The sequence below is a fragment of the Protopterus annectens genome, chromosome 5.part1, assembly GCF_019279795.1.
Source record: "Protopterus annectens isolate FY-2018-M chromosome 5.part1, PAN1.0, whole genome shotgun sequence".
Classification (NCBI taxonomy): domain Eukaryota; kingdom Metazoa; phylum Chordata; order Ceratodontiformes; family Protopteridae; genus Protopterus; species Protopterus annectens.
This window is the reverse complement of record NC_056736.1, coordinates 570043065-570059768: the sequence shown is the minus strand read 5'-3', so window position 1 is coordinate 570059768 and position 16704 is coordinate 570043065. Positions and strand designations below refer to the sequence as shown.

The window sequence follows — 16704 nt, the reverse complement described above, 5'->3', positions numbered from 1 at the left end:
AGAACCAAACCCTTTAGGTGCAGGTGTAGTCCAGGGTAAGAGATGCACTGTCACACATAAAATGTCTGAGAACGGAGTACTATCTAGTACTGACATTCACAAGAAGAGAATCAGAAGCTTTGTTCTACAGTGGAAAATCAAATAATAGCTGTTTATAAGGCTGATGTGGTTTCTTTGAATAAGAATGTTCTGCAGACAACTAATTCTAATAGTTGTGTTCCCATACGTGGCTCTAGCGCTAGTTTGGCTAGAGACCATTCTGTTTAGAGAATGATGAATCTGATGAGAGCAATGATGATTTCCTACTTGATACAGAGTCCTGTTAGTCTAATTTTTTGGAAGGTGAACTTGAGCTAAAGTCCAAACAAGTGTTCACTTTTCCTTAGATGATTGCTAGATTTAGTGATATTTTTGCTTGAGAGCATTTGAAATTATCACAAACCTGGGTAGGGTATATGATCTTGTAGAGGACAAGATGCCCAATTCTGTGTCTATTTCCCCCTCTTACTGGCCTTGGAAAATGCCTATAAAGCTGCCTGCAGGACATCTGTATCTATTCCAAGCAGTCCTTAAAGTGAATTGGAGAAAATATAGGATCTCTTCGGATACGACAGGACTCTTTTTTTTTTTTTTTTTTTTTTTTTTTCATTTTATTGCTGACCCAGGTGTGGTCTCCCCAGTTATTTGTTCATATAAGTAGTCCTTGGTTTCATCTGATCAATGCCCCTTAATAAAGAGGGAAAATGGTTAGGTCTTCAGGGCAAAAGGATGCCTTCTCTAGCAGTTTTGCTTTCAGAACTTTAAATTGTCAAGGTTATATGTGGAAATTTATTTTACAGTTATGCATACAGTTTGGATGATTTTGCTGCATCCTAACCTGCAGAGCAAAAGTCTTGTATGAATGAAATTGTTTCTAATTTGACTTAGGTTTCAAAACATGCTTTGAGAGGTGTGCTTGAATGTGCAGATACAGTCTCAAGAAATACTGCTTCTTCTGTTTGTTTAAGACCGTATGCTTGGTTACATAAGCAAAACTTATCTGATGATTTAAAAGGTGCATTCAAAATTTCATCTTTAAGTTCTTAATTTGTGTGTGGGCCCTCTGTTACACAGATTTTCAAACAGTGGGATGATAGAGGCAGATTAATGCATGGGGTATCTAGGATGTTTTGTGTATCCAGGTTCACCCCAAACAAAGTATCTCCTTCTTTTAAGCGGTCAGAACAAACACAACTTCCAGCTAAACAAAAGTCAGAGCTCCAAAAGGAAAAGATAGGAGGATAACTCTTTTTGAAAACAAACAAACAAGAGGGGCTCTTTTCTGAAAAAGGATCAACCCCTGAAAAGGAATGAATATGTCTAGTCACAGAGCACACCTGTCCCCTACCACCTGCCCTTCCTTTTTTTTCCTCCTTCCCCATGCTGTCTCTCAACCCTGTAGCTTGGTCGGATTCTGAGAATAATTCAGAAAGGACACACTTAACAGTGGATAGGAAAACCTTCCCCTTTCAAAGGAATTCTCTCATACCTACCAGACCAGACAGAGCTGTTTCTTCCAGTGCTCCATCCCATGGTAAAACCAGGGATAATAGAACCAGTGCCTGCAATACACAAAGACATGGAATTTTACTCCAGAATATTATGGTACCAAAAAGGAGCACTCCTTGGAGACTCATCCTGAATTTGTCCTTAAAGATTTATTTATTTATTCTTTGTTGACTGGGTTAGCCCCACTAGGCTAGTAGTCTCTTTTCAGGGGAGACCCGAAGTGGTATTTGCACTACTAGGGAAAATTTGGCTAAGGCATCAGGGAACTTCCCTTACTCATCATTGTTGAAGGAGCACTTCCTGTTTCCATTCCAAGCACAGAGGTTGCCTGGAGAACCAGGAAGGCAGATGGAGAGAGAAGGAGGTGATGCAATAGTGAAAGAAACGAAGGAGAAAGTAACTATTGAGACCAGAGAATGTGTGCAGGATTCTGGGGAACTGTTGTAAAGAAGCCTGTTTGATGGAGATGACTCAGGAAATGATGGATGTACGATTACAATCCTCCAGTTGGAAGAGTTGTGGGGTGATTTACTTAAAGAAATGGTGGTGCAGAGTGAATCAGAAAATGAAGGAGATGTTTCCTGGGGGGACATTATGGAGAAAATACAAAAGGAGGATGCAGAGACAATCCTGAAGAACAGTGGTGATATGGAAAATAAAACATATGCAAAGAAAGTAAAAGAAGGCAAAAGTGGAATCACATCACAGAAAAGAAGGCAGAAGAAAATGAAAAACAGAAGTGCATGGTAAGGATTCAAAGTAAAGAAGACAAAGAAATGGACAGGTATGAAGTGTGGGACAATTTAATAGCTCCTTTGGGTGTAAAAGCACATAAGGCAAGAGCATTTTTTTTCTTATTAACAGAGACATTTTGTGACATATTTAAAACTGTTTCTTCCATGGAAAATTTTCTTGGTGAATATGAAAAAAAGAAAGACTGTTACCCATTGAATCTTTGTGATAAAAAGATTTAACAGGGAAGCAAAAAAGAAGACTCGTGAAATATTTGTGAACAAGTACTGAACATTGCAAATGATTATGACAAAATGGATTTATGGACTGGTGGGTGGGATTGTAATAGTGTGTTAAAAACAGAAGCAGAAAAAATTATGCATAAGCCAAGCATGATAAATGTGGAGGGAAGTAAGAGTGTTGTAAATACTGGGGACGACCCAAACATATTTTTTGTGGAAAAGAAGGGCGTTTGATCAGGAACTGTGACAAAAGAAAATAGTATATTTGTGGGGAAATGGAACATGATGCAAAACAGGTCTATAGATACTCGAACATTTAAAAGTTCGAATCACTAAAGAACGAACTTTAGTGATCGAACTTTTAAAAGTTTGAATATATATAAAACTTAAAAAATAAAAATTAAGGGGTGTAAGGGGGAGCAAGCCCCCCCTGCTACTTAAATATACCAACTCCAAGATCAAGCTACAGTATAGGAAATGGGAAATTCTCCATTTCTGCACTGTAGCACTGAAGTGCGATCTCGGAGTTGGTATATTTAAGTAGCGGGGTGTGGGGGGGCAGGGGTGCTTGCACCCCTGCTTAAACCCTTTACTTTTTCTTTAAAATATTTTTATAGATATTCGAACTTTTGAAAGTTCGATCACTCAAGTTCGTTCTTTAGTGATTTGAACTTTTAAACGTTCGAATATCTAATATAGACCCATGCAAAGCAAATATGAACTGAAATGTTGTAAATGTAACAAACGTGGACATTTATGGATGGATTGAAAAATGAAATAACAGTAAGGAAAAAAGAAAATGAATTAAAATAAGAAATTTTAGAAGTAGTAGAAATAGAAGAAAAATTGGATGAGAAAAAAATAATGAGGAGGAAAAAATAATGAGGAGGGCGTAGAAGTAAGTTCTGAAATAAGTGATGGAGACAAACTGGGAGGAAGTAAAAGGGAAAATTCTGTTAAAAGGGTAAAAGACAGAAAAAGAAATTTTAAAGGGGTAAGTACAAAAAAAAAGAAAATTGATGAAAAAGAATATATACAATTGAAGATTGGGGACTGGTATATTAATTAAGGAATTTGGTATATTAATTAAGGAATTTTACTTGAGGAAGCAAGGTACAGAGCTTGATTCTCACCTTTGGGAAAGAAAATTGGTTATGCTTAGAATGGCCAATTAAGAAAGCTAGCCCAGTAGTTAGCTATAAATGTATGAAGCCATGAATCTAAGGAAAATGGGAAATGAAAATTTTATAGTGCTTCCTGTAAATGTGAATAGTATTAATAATAGAGTAAGAAAATTAGGAATTTTAGAGTGGTGTAATGCATGAGATATAGACGTAATTACACTAGAAGACATAAGATTTTTAACAAATGAAATATTACAAACTGAGAAAATATGGGGAGGAAAGATAATCTGGAATTTGAGAATGAGAGATGCTCTGGAATAGCCATAATCTGCAGAAGTATAGTAATATCAGGTGTGACTTTAGGAAAAAAATAGGAAGATTCACAACTGTAGATTTAAAATGGAAAGAACAAGTTTATAGAATTATAACACTGTATGCTTATACGAACTGTAAAAAAGGGAAAGCTTCAGATTTTAGACTATGAACTGATAAATATGAATATTTAAGAGGAGACTTTAATTATGATTTAAGAGGCAAGCTGAAAAAGAAAGGAAATGATATAAAAATGTTAAAGTTATAAGATGTAAGTTAAAACTTTGGGACAAAAATTAAAGGACTTACAAAAGGGTATGTATAGAAATAGATTATTTTACAGTATCAGATGGTTTAGTTATAGGAGAAGGGGAGGTGGTTAGTTATAGGAGAAGGGGAGGTAGTTAGTTATAGGAGAAGGGGAGGTAGTTAGTGAGAGAGGACAAGCAGGTGGTTGGTGTTACAGAGCAAGATGCAGAGGACAGTAAGAAATGGAGATGGATGATCCGCGGTGGCAACCTAAAAGGATGTTACACATCAAATCAACCACTCATAACTCCAAATGCTATGTAATGGAAACCATAGGAGTTACTCCACTCCGATATATGACTTCCCAGAAACATTATTTAGAAGTTGTGAATGAATTTTTAAGAAGCAGTAGCTTTATTAGGTGTAATAGATTTAGGGCTTTCACTCTGTGAACCGGAACTTCCTCAGAATCTGAAAAATAACCTTTCATGTTCCTTTAAAACTTTTCTCTTAAAGGGAAAGTGTCACACTCCTCTAACCTGTAATTCATATAGACATATGCACAAATAAACTGTAAAAATCAAATATATAATGTTCTTTTTTTGTTTGAACTATAAGTTTAAGATACACAATAAATAAACATATCAAATGTAAAAAAAAATGTTTGTCACATCTTAAAATCTATTATAGTGATTAAATAAAGCAAACCGTGGGTGAATTTTAGTATACCACACCACAGAGTTGGTTATTGCTATTATACAATGACATCATGTAAGAAAAAAATTACTTAATTTTCCTAAATAATATCATTGTATAACAGCTCCATGGTGTTCTTCCACTTCTGCTGCATATCCTGTTGCTTTTTTTTATGTAGTGCGCATGCGTATGGGACCTGCATTCCCACGCTTACCCAGTACATCAGTGTGTTGGAAAGGAAGCAACGGAGAAAGGAAGGTCTCTGCTGCTCCTTTTTAAAATAAATAAAGAAATAAATAACTTTTGGACAGTTAAGGGGTAGGAGAGAGACAGAATGGAGGAAATGCAAGGAAAATCCGGTATGTGTCTTTGGCTTTGAATAACGTATCTGATTTTCCTAGTATTTTGTCCATCCTGTCTTTTGTATGTCTGGACTTTGGATTTCTAATTTTATTTATTTATTTTTGTTTAAAAAAAAATAAAAGTTACAGTATATACCAATGGAAAAAAAAGTCTGGGTGACCAGACCTTTTTCCATTGGTATATGCTCAGATTTATAATGGGCACGCTGGTTGGGCTGACCAATCAGCAGGCTAGTTTTTCAATGCTAATGGCCAATTATTGTATAATATTTCATAAAATATGGAAATACATAATTATAAATATATAAACACACACACACTCACAATGGTAATTTATAAATAAGTAAATGTAAATACTGTACTACTGTAATTTAAGGACTGATGAGACAGAAACCATTTTATTCAAACCTAGAGGTTGTGTGGCATTTAGTCTAAGTTGTCAAATACGTTCTTTGAATTAGACTTTCAATGACCAGACACCCCCAGGTTCAGTATTGACTTTTTCTGAAATAGCAAATTTAAACTGGCAGGTGTCTCCACATACAAGGGAGTGTTTATAAAGTGCACTGTTCGTGTTTTTGACCTTAATAATCATATAGGTGTTCATATACCGTGTTACAAAAGTGCACGTTCAGTCTTCCCTATATATCTTCGACAGTGAATACATAAGATGTATAATACCCCAATTGTTTTACAGTTACCCTTACTTGGTTTGATAATACTGTTTAAACCATTGTCAAGTGGGATCAATTCATTGACCATAATATGTGTGCATTGCTTGCAAGTACCACATTTCCTTGTCCCTTTCTTACTTGGGGTGGTAGTGTGACAGTTTTTAAATTTCATATAGTTCTTAAAATTAAGTGCTGTTTTAAACACAAATATAGGTTTTGCTCCTAAAATGTCCAAGTACATTGGGACTGCATTAATAATAATAATCCATTTTTAATAATATCTTTCACCCTTTGGCACATGATGGTAAAGTTGGTTGTATTGGTCATTGAACTTGATCCCAATAGGGGTATATCATTTTTACACCATTCAGAAAGAATCCAGTGACTGATTACCCTTTAAATTTTATTATGGTTATCTCTGTCCAATAAATTCTTCTACAAATGTTTAAAGCCATCCACTAAATATTCCCATATTTAGGTCATTTGAGCCATACATATATACTGACCTCTCACAAGACTTCTTTTTTTTGGGCCATAGGATGAAAACTATTAAAATGAAGGTATGAATTACTGAATGTTGGTTTACGAAATATCCTAGATTCAAAGTTTTTATTATTTTAACTAATATAAATGTCCAGATAATTCATACTATGTGTATTAGATTGCCATGTAACTTTAAGATGATAGTCGTCTGATTTAAAAAATTGACAAAATGACCCATCACTCTCATGTTCGGAATGTTCCTGTATGCATTTTCACCCTTTCCAATGATTCTCAAGTTACTTCTAAAGATTCAGAAAGAATTGCCAAAGATCACTGTGGAAACTCCCTTTTGGCCCAGGCAAAGTTAGTTCTCCCTTTTAATGGAATTGGTTGTGGGCAATTACCAGAAGCTTCCTCACAGACTAGATCTGGTCACATAGCATCAGGGGGGTGAATAATACACCCCATCTTAGAGGAATTGCACCTGAGAGCCTAGATAATTCATTTTTTTTTAATAATTCTATTTTGATACCTTTTAGGCATTTGTTCCTTGAGGGTATGCAGTAGGTATTTAAGGAAGCAAGAAAATCTGCAACTAGAAGATCTTACATTTGCAAATGGAATAGGTTCTCTAGGTGGTGCCTAGCCAATAACAGAGACTCAAAAAGGGTTTCAAACCCACTGCTTTTGAAATATTTATGTGAGCTTCTTAGAGATGGTTTATCATATGCGTCTATCAAACTGGATCTTGAGGCCATCTCACCTTGTCTGCCCATGAATCCCCCTCTTTTATTTCATTTTGTGACTAGCAGGGTATGAAAGGAGTGTTGCACGTGAGACACTGAAAAAGCAAACTCATCCATGTGATCTCAAATTTGTGGTTCCTTACTTAGAAGATTGTTTTACTTATTTCTCTGACATCTGCAAAGTGAATCTTTGAGCTGCAAGCTCTCTTGGTAGGTCAACCCTATCTGATTTTTCACAAGGGGAGGATTGTAATATGCACTAATCCATCATTCATGTCTAAAGTCATTTCTGAGTTTAACTTGAATCACACCATAAATCTCTCTGCATTCTATCCCGATACAAAAACAAGGGAGAAAAGGTTCTGCATACCTTGACAGAACAGAGCCCTTTTAGGAATGCTGAACAGCTGTTTGTCTCCTGTACAGGTGCCAAGGAGGGTCAACCTGTCTATAAGCAAACTATTACATGATGGCTGCTCTCTGCTATTGTTTTCTGTTATTTGACCATGGTAAAACTCTTCCTGGCAAGGTTAAGGCTCACTTGACTAGGGACTTATCCTCTTCAATGGCATATTGGGAAGGAGTGGACTCTAGAAGCATTTCAATGGCATATTGGGAAGGGGTGGACTCTAGAAGCATTTCAGAGGCAGCAATCTAGTCCTCTGTTCATAATTCATCAAGCCAGTGGGAATGATGAACATGGTGTAGTTGTGTAAGTCCTACCTGTAACAGTAGATGTTCAAATTCCTTACTACTTCAGTGGCAGCACCCATCTGCCATCCCCAGATTGTGCATAGCTGAGGTGGGTTTCAGGATCTACATTACAATGTCGACAGGGCTGTTCATCAAACGACCTTACATCGACACGTATCCTCCAAAGTACCAAAACTTCGAACGGCCACAAAAGCAGTTTTTTTCCCCAGGGAAGTGGGGCCTTCACCCCCCACACCCTCCCAACTTAAGAATACCAGCTCCGAGATCTCACTACAGTGGAGGAAAGGGCAAATTCCCGACAACAGCCAAGCAATTTTTTTCCCCCTGGGAAAAAATTTGCTTATGTAGCCGTTCTGAGTTTTGGTATTTCGGTGAATGTGCCTCAGTGAAAGGGTGTTTGATGAACAGCCCTTTCGAAAAGGTAATATAGACCCGGGCTTCAACCTCTTTGATTTGGTTGTTGTTAGATGTGATTTTTATATGATATTGTGATTGGCTGAGAATTTATTCTTGCTTGATGATTCTGGCTTCAGGTACTTTCCTCTCCTTCTTTGTGGAAGTAAAAATGCCTGAATACTCCCTTCCTGTCATAGATGTAGGCTTCCTTCTCAGGATATGCTCAGCCAATTAGCTGTCATAGGAAGGGAGACTGAGGGGAGTCTGAGCTTTTGAAAGCTGACCAGTACTGGGTTACCTTTGCAGATAACCCAAAATGCCACTGAGGAGTGAAGAAATTGAACATCTACTGTTGCAGGTAAGTAGGACTTGGGCACCTGTTCTTTACTTACTGATGGAGATGGAACTTCTGAATAGTTGATCTTTTCTGCCTAGTTTGTTACGGCCTGCATCTGTCACCCCTGGGTTTCTGGGTACTGGCTAAGGCTCTTGCAACCCCTATAGTGCCTTTTTTAGGCAGTGTTCCAAAGACCCCTTTTTTAGGCAGTGTTCCAAAGACCAAATTACCACAGTAACAGCTATAAATAAATGCAATCTGAGGGTCATGCTGCTCAGTACTGGAAGTCTAAATCTCAAGATGCACTCACTGGAAGCACTCCTCAAAATGGTGAACATCGACATTTGTGCTGTAACGGAGACCTGGTTTAAAGTGGCAGAAAGCACCCCTGCGTTACCAGGCTATAACTCATTCCACACCTTTCAGCCATGAAACATGGACTGAAGCTCCAAAAGCGGTGATGTCTCCATATTCATAAAGGATATGCATACCTCCAGACTAGTAGCCCAGCATAATGCATCTGAGATACGTCAGGTACAACTACCATTGGGTAAGACGACGATCCAGGTCATAGCCTGCTGTAGGTCCCCAACCATGTCCCTAGACTCTCCCTCCACGTTCCCAAGCACCCCGGAATCTGTCAATGTCCAACAGAACACTCTCTTACTAGGAGACTTCAACTATCTCTCCATCAACTGGGAAAACTTCTCAAGCACCAATACACTGTCCCAACACTTCTGGGAATTCATCAATTCCAATGCCCTGGACCAGCTCATTCTGCCCCCTACTAGAAGAAACAACATTCTTGACCCCCTGGTTATTACTAACATGGGTGACCGTTGATGGGAAAACTTCTCAAGCACCAATACACTGTCCCAACACTTCTGGGAATTCATCAATTCCAATGCCCTGGACCAGCTCATTCTGCCCCCTACTAGAAGAAACAACATTCTTGACCCCTGGTTATTACTAACATGGGTGACCGTTGATGTACACCAATAGTCAATCCCTCCCTGGTCAGATCCGACCATAAACTAATCACTATGGAAATCCACATACACCCCCCCCCCCGCAAAGGTAACCACCTTGAAAAACCTCTCCAAGTTGACTTTGGACTCCTAAAAACAGAAGTGGCTAACGTCACGGCACCCATGGCAATGGAAAATAGCCGAATGACAGCAGAATCATACATCAATGCGCTGTACGAACATGTGCATAAATAAACATGTGCATAAATACGTGGAACTAGTCATACCCAGCAGAACCAAGATGCTCTCCTTCAAAAAAAGGAAGCCAGTCTGGTGGTCCCCTGCCATTAATAAACACTACAACAAAAGGAAGAAACTGTTGCAGAAGAAGGTGAAGTCCCAAGACTGGAAAAACTCCCTTATTAGCCTCAACAAAAAGTTGAACTCCCTCATCAAATGCTGTAAAGCCAGCTATGAAGGCAGAATTGTGGCAGACACTAAAAGCAATCACAAAGCATTCTATAGCTATATCAGGAACCTCCACGACAATACCCATATTTGTTCTGAGTTACTGCACAGTGGTACCTCCTATACTGAGCCAACAGATATTGCCAACATGCTGGCCAACAGATTCATTGCCAGCTTTATCCCTCTCTGCCCCCCAAATGACCAATCACAATACTGGAAGAATGCCAGGCACCCAGCATTACTGCAGCACAGGTTAAAGCTGCATTGTCCAAGACCAAGAATACAGCTTTCCTGGGACCCAATAATATCCCTGGCTATGTTCTGCATGAACTACAAAGCGAACTGGCACCACATCTGTGTGCCCTGTTCAGTTACAGCCTCACCTCAGGCTTTGGCCCTACCAAATCTCAGAAATCCAGGCCCACACTAAGGGACGCTGGCTGACCAAGTTCGCAGATGACTGCAAGCTGGGAGCCATTATTACCTTCCCAAGTGATGCAGACATCCTACAGAAGGGCCTCACTGAGACCAGTGACTGGTGTCAAAACCATGGCCTTAAGCTTAATGCCAAAAAATGCATCATCATCCCCTTTGGTAAAAACTCCGTTCCCAATAATTTCCACATCAATGGGAGCCCACTGAACACTGAAGGTGTTATAAGAGATCTGGGGATGCAGGTTGACAGCGACCTCTCCTTCGACCACAACACTGCCACTGTGGTCAGAAAGAAAGTCCTTCTATATGGCACATCTCATTACCAAGGGTTTTGCATCCAGGAAGAAAGCGGTCATAATCAATCTCTCTCTCTCTCTCTCTCTCTCTCTCTCTCTCTGTGTCTCTCTCTCTCTCCCCTCTCTCTCTCTCTCTCTCTCTCTCTCTCTCTCTCTCTCTCTCTCTCTCTCTCTCTCTCTCCCTCTCTCTCTCTCTCTCTCTCTCTCTCTCTCTCTCTCTCTCTCTCTCTCTCTCTCTCTCTCTCTCTCTCTCTCTCTCTCTCTCTCTCTCTCTCTCTCTCTCTCTCTCCCTCTCTGTCTCTCCATTAGTATAATGCCCCATTCGGGATGTACCTCACTAGGCACCTGCAACAGCTGGAGAGGCCGCAGAAGTACCTCACGAAGTGGATCCTAGGCATTAAACACATGTCCTAGAGTCCAGCTATTTTCTGTCTCATATTGCCTACTTACAGGTGATCTCTGCCTGGCTTGCAAAGCCATGTCTGACCCAGATCTGTTAGAAGTGCTACATCTAAAGAAATCCCAATCCCTCCGCACCACACGCTCCAGAGACCTCAACCTCATTACCACAATCAACAAAACATGCTGGAGGGACAAGTTCCTCACCCAGAGACTGCCTTGCTGTGGAATAGACTTCTCATACATGTTAAGCAGAACACCTCGCTGTCCCTCTTCAAGAGAAATCTTGATGAGTGGATGGGTAATAGAACGTTCACCCTGGGGATCACTCCAGTGGCTGTACTTGATAGAGGCACTTGGAACTAACATTGGGTGGCATGATGCCAGGGCACTGCTGTGGGATAAGCTTGTAAAAGCTCCAGGGCCATTAGCCTAGTACAAACCTTTGAACCTATATAGAGTGTCTGGTAGTTGGCATTGAGGATTAAGGCTGCGAGTTTTAGCTCCTGTGGTACAGGGTTTGATTCCCTCAACCCTCATGTGCTTGCTGTGTAACCTTGAGCAAGTCACTTAACCAGACATTGCTCCCAGCTTTCCCTGAAAAGGAACTGTGATCATTGGGTCTGTGTGGTTAACACATGAGTGTTATTGTTATAGCACTGAACGACTGTCTTTTAAAAGGTTTGGTCTGAAGGGCTTTCATGTCTTAGGCCTGTGTATGCTAGGAGCAGACAGATTAACAAATATGATCTAGTTTGCCAGTTGATGCTAAAATTGCCTGTGATTAGATGTGGTGGGTGTTACCATGACGAAGTGTAGCATTATTTGTATTTTAACCAAAGCAGTAATACTGTCTGGCAGGATTTATTCAAAATCAGTTTTGTTGTTGTTTTATGTATGTCCATAGAATTCAGTTATGGCTCATTTGGGAGAACTTTCTTGGGGAGCATTGTTGGGTGCTCATATCATGGCTTAAGAGCTGATGAGTAGAAGGACTCCTCCAGTTTTAGTTCCCTTGTCTTTCACTTTATAAGTGGTAGCATTGCCCAAATATACTTATGGGAAATAACCAATCACACTTTAGCCAAGTTTGCTGCTACATGTGATTGGAGTGAGCAATTCAGGCCTCCTATAGGCCTCGTTTTTTTTTTTGTCTGTTAGACATCTATATACATAATTGTGCTATGCTACTGTTCATAATTTTGATGCATTTTAACCACTTTTTATGCTGTTTTACATGTACTTTGCTGTTTTAACTGTCTGAGGGCATGTTTAAACTTGGAAATATTTAATTGTGCTATGCTACTGTTCATAATTTTGATGCATTTTAACCACTTTTTATGCTGTTTTACATGTACTTTGCTGTTTTAACTGTCTGAGGGCATGTTTAAACTTGGAAATATTTATCTTTCTACCTAAAGTCAAACAACTTTCTTGGGGAGCATTGTTGGGTGCTCATATCATGGCTTAAGAGTTGATGAGTAGAAGGACTCCTCCAGTTTTAGTTCCCTTGTCTTTCACTTTATAAGTGGTAGCATTGTCCAAATATACTTATGGGAAATAACCAATCACACTTTAGCCAAGTTTGCTGCTACATGTGATTGGAGTGAACAATTCAGGCCTCTTTTTTTTGTCTGTTAGACATCTATATACATAATTGTGCTATGCTACTGTTCATAATTTTGATGCATTTTAACCACTTTTTATGCTGTTTTACATGTACTTTGCTATTTTAACTGTCTGTGGGCATGTTTAAACTTGGAAATATTTATCTTTCTACCTAAAGTCAAACTACAAACAGTACTCACTAAAAAAAAAAAAAAAAAAAAAAAAACTTTAAATGGATTTTCATTTTCCAAGAGGCATTAGGTTTAAGTTAAAAGTAGTCTACTTCTGATTTTTTTCCATGATAGCTTTTCTTTTCTGCATGTGACTCACTACGTTTTATTTATTTGTTAATCAGGCATGTTAACAAGACAGAAGTGCTTCTTTTCAGAGTAACCTGGAAGCGTTGTCCAGTTATGTGATTTGTTTGAAGTCAGATTGTGGCAAACGGAGACTGAGGGGAATCAAATCAGTACTGTTAGCTTTATATGTAGAACTCCTTTATGAAAAGCATTTTTAATTCTAACAATTTGTCGATTTTTTTATTGTATCCACTAAACACCTATTGCACTGAATAAAAATGCGAAATTTAATCATGTTTTGACATTACATGTATATAGTTTAATAAGAAATCATGCAATAATAATATGGCATTTTTGCAGTTGCTCATAATGATGGAAAACGTACACTTGGCACCAGAGGATGCTGACGACCTTTATTCAGGCTACAATGACTACACTCCAACTTACGACACTGAGGTATTGACATTTTTGTGATATTACATATAAGTGGTGTTACTTAATTTCTTTAATATTACAGGTAATGCACATGTCAAGCATTTCTGAAGCACATTATCTTTTGTTCAGCATAGCATTTTTTTGTATTTTTTTTTAATTTATGCCTCTTCAAAGCACATACAGTACCATTCCTTTAAGAACCACTAGTTTATTTTTAGATACTGATTTCACTTTGTTTACTGTTTCAAAATTGATTATGTTTTTCTCTGTCAACTCTAGATGATTCTTCTTCCCTCATCATGCTTGGCTTTCATTCAAGCATGACTGGTTTGAAGTACCAGTACCCATTTCCTCCTGTTTTTTCTAGGATTTGATTGCGAAACTGTAGACCTCTAGCTGCTCTTCGTAGCTGTGGAGACCTGGCATCTCTGATCAGTGTGTGACAGACACATATTTTACCATTTGTGTTCCTTTTTGTTCTTTAGGTTCCACACTGCCACTTCCCCTTCATTCATTTCTCCCTACCAGGGAAATGACCATGTACTCTCTACTATGATCTCTCCTCTTCCCATCCAGCAAGCCCGTATTGTGTCTTAGACCAATGGCACGATGTGGAGGGTAGAGGAACCCAGATATAGAGACCTATGCTTTGACTGGCTGATGACGGACTTCAGTAGCCATCTTAGTAACTGTTGTGGAACCCCCAGTGTGCTATCACAAGCCTCTCTTCCTGTTGGTGATATAGATGACATAGGAGGAAATGTTTGCAGAACCAGCTAATGTCAAGCCTCACATAGTCATGCTTCTAACTCTCTCAACATCCCATCTACAGTCCTTGCTCTGAGCAGGTTAGCTGCCCAACTTTCTTATGCCTGAGCTTGCCCTGGCAGATGCTACCAGTATATTAACACCAGGTGACCAAGTTGACAGTTATGCCAGCTTCTTCTACTTTTCCTGCAAGTTTCTCCATTTCTATATGTACCTGGTTCTCAATCAAGGATCCAGTCTTCTTTCCATGGAGTTGCCTGTATTCAAAAGATGTGTTTTGTCTTCTAGACTTTCCCATTTTGATTTGGGCAAATGGCAGCACTGCCTCACAGAACATTTTGATGAATATGTTATGCATGCTTGTCAACATTTGCTTCTGCTTGCATTATAAAACACTGCGATGTTGCAAGGTAAGCAAACTTGTCTTCTGCCAACTTCAGTTTTGATTTGATTCTATCAGTCTTGTATCCTATAATGGCAAGTAAGTCCACTGAATACTGTTCTACTTCTCTGTCCCTCGTTGTATTTTTCTTCTGGATTATTTTTAAAACCTGGAAGCACTACTTCTGAAACTATAGTACTGTTACTGCAAAACCAGCTGTCATCTTGAGTTCTATGCCATACAGTCCTTTATTCGAAATATGTATTACAGTAAAAGACAATATTACACTTATTTGCAACATCTGTTTATTCACATTTCCATAAGGATGTCACACTTGACAAGAACAAGCGCTATATAAATGTGGAATACTTCAATAACTTTTGTATTAAGTAAAAAAACAAAATTATTTTAAAATTAAAAAAAAATATATATATATATATATATATATATATATATATATATATATATATATATATAAATACACACACACACAAATACAGTAAAATGTTCTCCAGAATTCTTAAATCATGTAATATGTAACAGTATGTGTGCTGGAGCTTTTTATAGTTTAAAATTTTCAAAGCTGAATATATTTGATAATAATCTTGTAGTTCTTATAATTTTGTGAGTGTTTTTCATCCACTTTACTTAACATTTACATATTTAATACATTTATACTGAAACCATGTTAATAACACTTCTGTAACTTTTAAGACTATGCTGTTTGACTTATTTGCCATGGGAAATCTTTCCATTATTTAGTGTCAGGTCTATTTGCTTTGAAAATATTATGCTTACTTTATCCACCTGCCCTTTAGGGTATTCTTACATTCTCTGGCTGTACAGGTTTTAATCTTTTGCTCACCTGTGTGCCCACTACTTGTAAACTCATGCAACCTTTAAAAAATATTGCATGTATCACAATATCTGTTAAGATCAGGTGTATCCTCTGATCCTACTCCTAGGACTAAAGCCAAAGGCAAAGGCATTTGGACTACTTAGCAAACCAAACTTTCCCAGGTTAATGGGTGTCTCCTGCCACATCCCTTAATGTACCTTTCTTCTCTCCCTGTGCAGATCCTTGTTGCCACAATAATATGTTGGGAAATTATTAATACAATAAAAATCTATGCTTAACTTCATACAATAAAAATCCATGCTTAACTTCATTCACCATTTTAAATTCAATGTCACAAGCCTTTATGGCCCATTTTTCCCACCAAGGGAAAACACTCCACCTTTAACAGTTATCAGTTTCCACACAGCAGACTGAGACTATAGTTTTAAAATAAAATATTCAGATTTACTTCAGTATATCAGAACAAATATTGCGTTTTTCTCATTCTAACATTTTCAAGTGCAATTATGTTACAAACAAAAAACAAAGTTCTTGTATTTGAGTTCAGTCTGTTCATGAAGATCTGGTCAATGAAATAAAAACTTACCACTGGCTTTGTCTTCACCAGTTCTTTACAACTGCCTTTTCTCTTTAAGGCTATACTTTTCTCTTTACAGGTCCACAGCCTTTATGTTTGTCCACATCAGGGTCTAGTCTCCAGGATCCACTCATCTCCCTCTTTTCAACAGTGGCTGTTAACTCTCCAGCAGTGGTTCACCTCTCTCTCTAATAGTGTCTGATTTCTCTCTCTCTGTATACACACACACAAATATATATATATATATATATATATATATAGCCATTCCTTTTATAAAAAGGGGGCATGGCCTTCATCACTGTGGGTAAGTATATGAGAGGTCCTCCATTCACACTGCCCTAATACTGCAGCACCGCACACTCTACAATAGTCACTGTGGGTACTGTATCACTTCATATAATGTTCAGATTATTTTACATGGGCCCAGGCTGCTCCTTTTAATTCTTTATTAAAATAATTGCTAGTGATCCTATTCCAGTTTTTTTTTTCAGTGACTACTGTTGACTGCTGTTCTTCCAATGTTTGTATCAGTTTCATTTTTTTGTTTTACTCCTCAGAAATTGCCTTTAGAATTTTGGACCAAGGCTGACCTTAA

At 38.3% G+C, this 16704-nt stretch overlaps 1 protein-coding gene across 1 annotated transcript in view; it reads left to right on the top strand.

Annotated features, from left to right (window-relative positions):
- IFT88 (intraflagellar transport 88) overlaps window positions 1-16704 on the top strand; it is a 1839004-nt gene that overhangs the window by 54636 nt on the left and 1767664 nt on the right. Inside the window, exon 2 of the mRNA XM_044073191.1 lies at window positions 13449-13544. Within this exon, the coding sequence (XP_043929126.1) occupies window positions 13458-13544 (87 nt within the window). The 5' untranslated portion in view covers window positions 13449-13457. The remainder of the gene's footprint in view (window positions 1-13448; window positions 13545-16704) is intronic.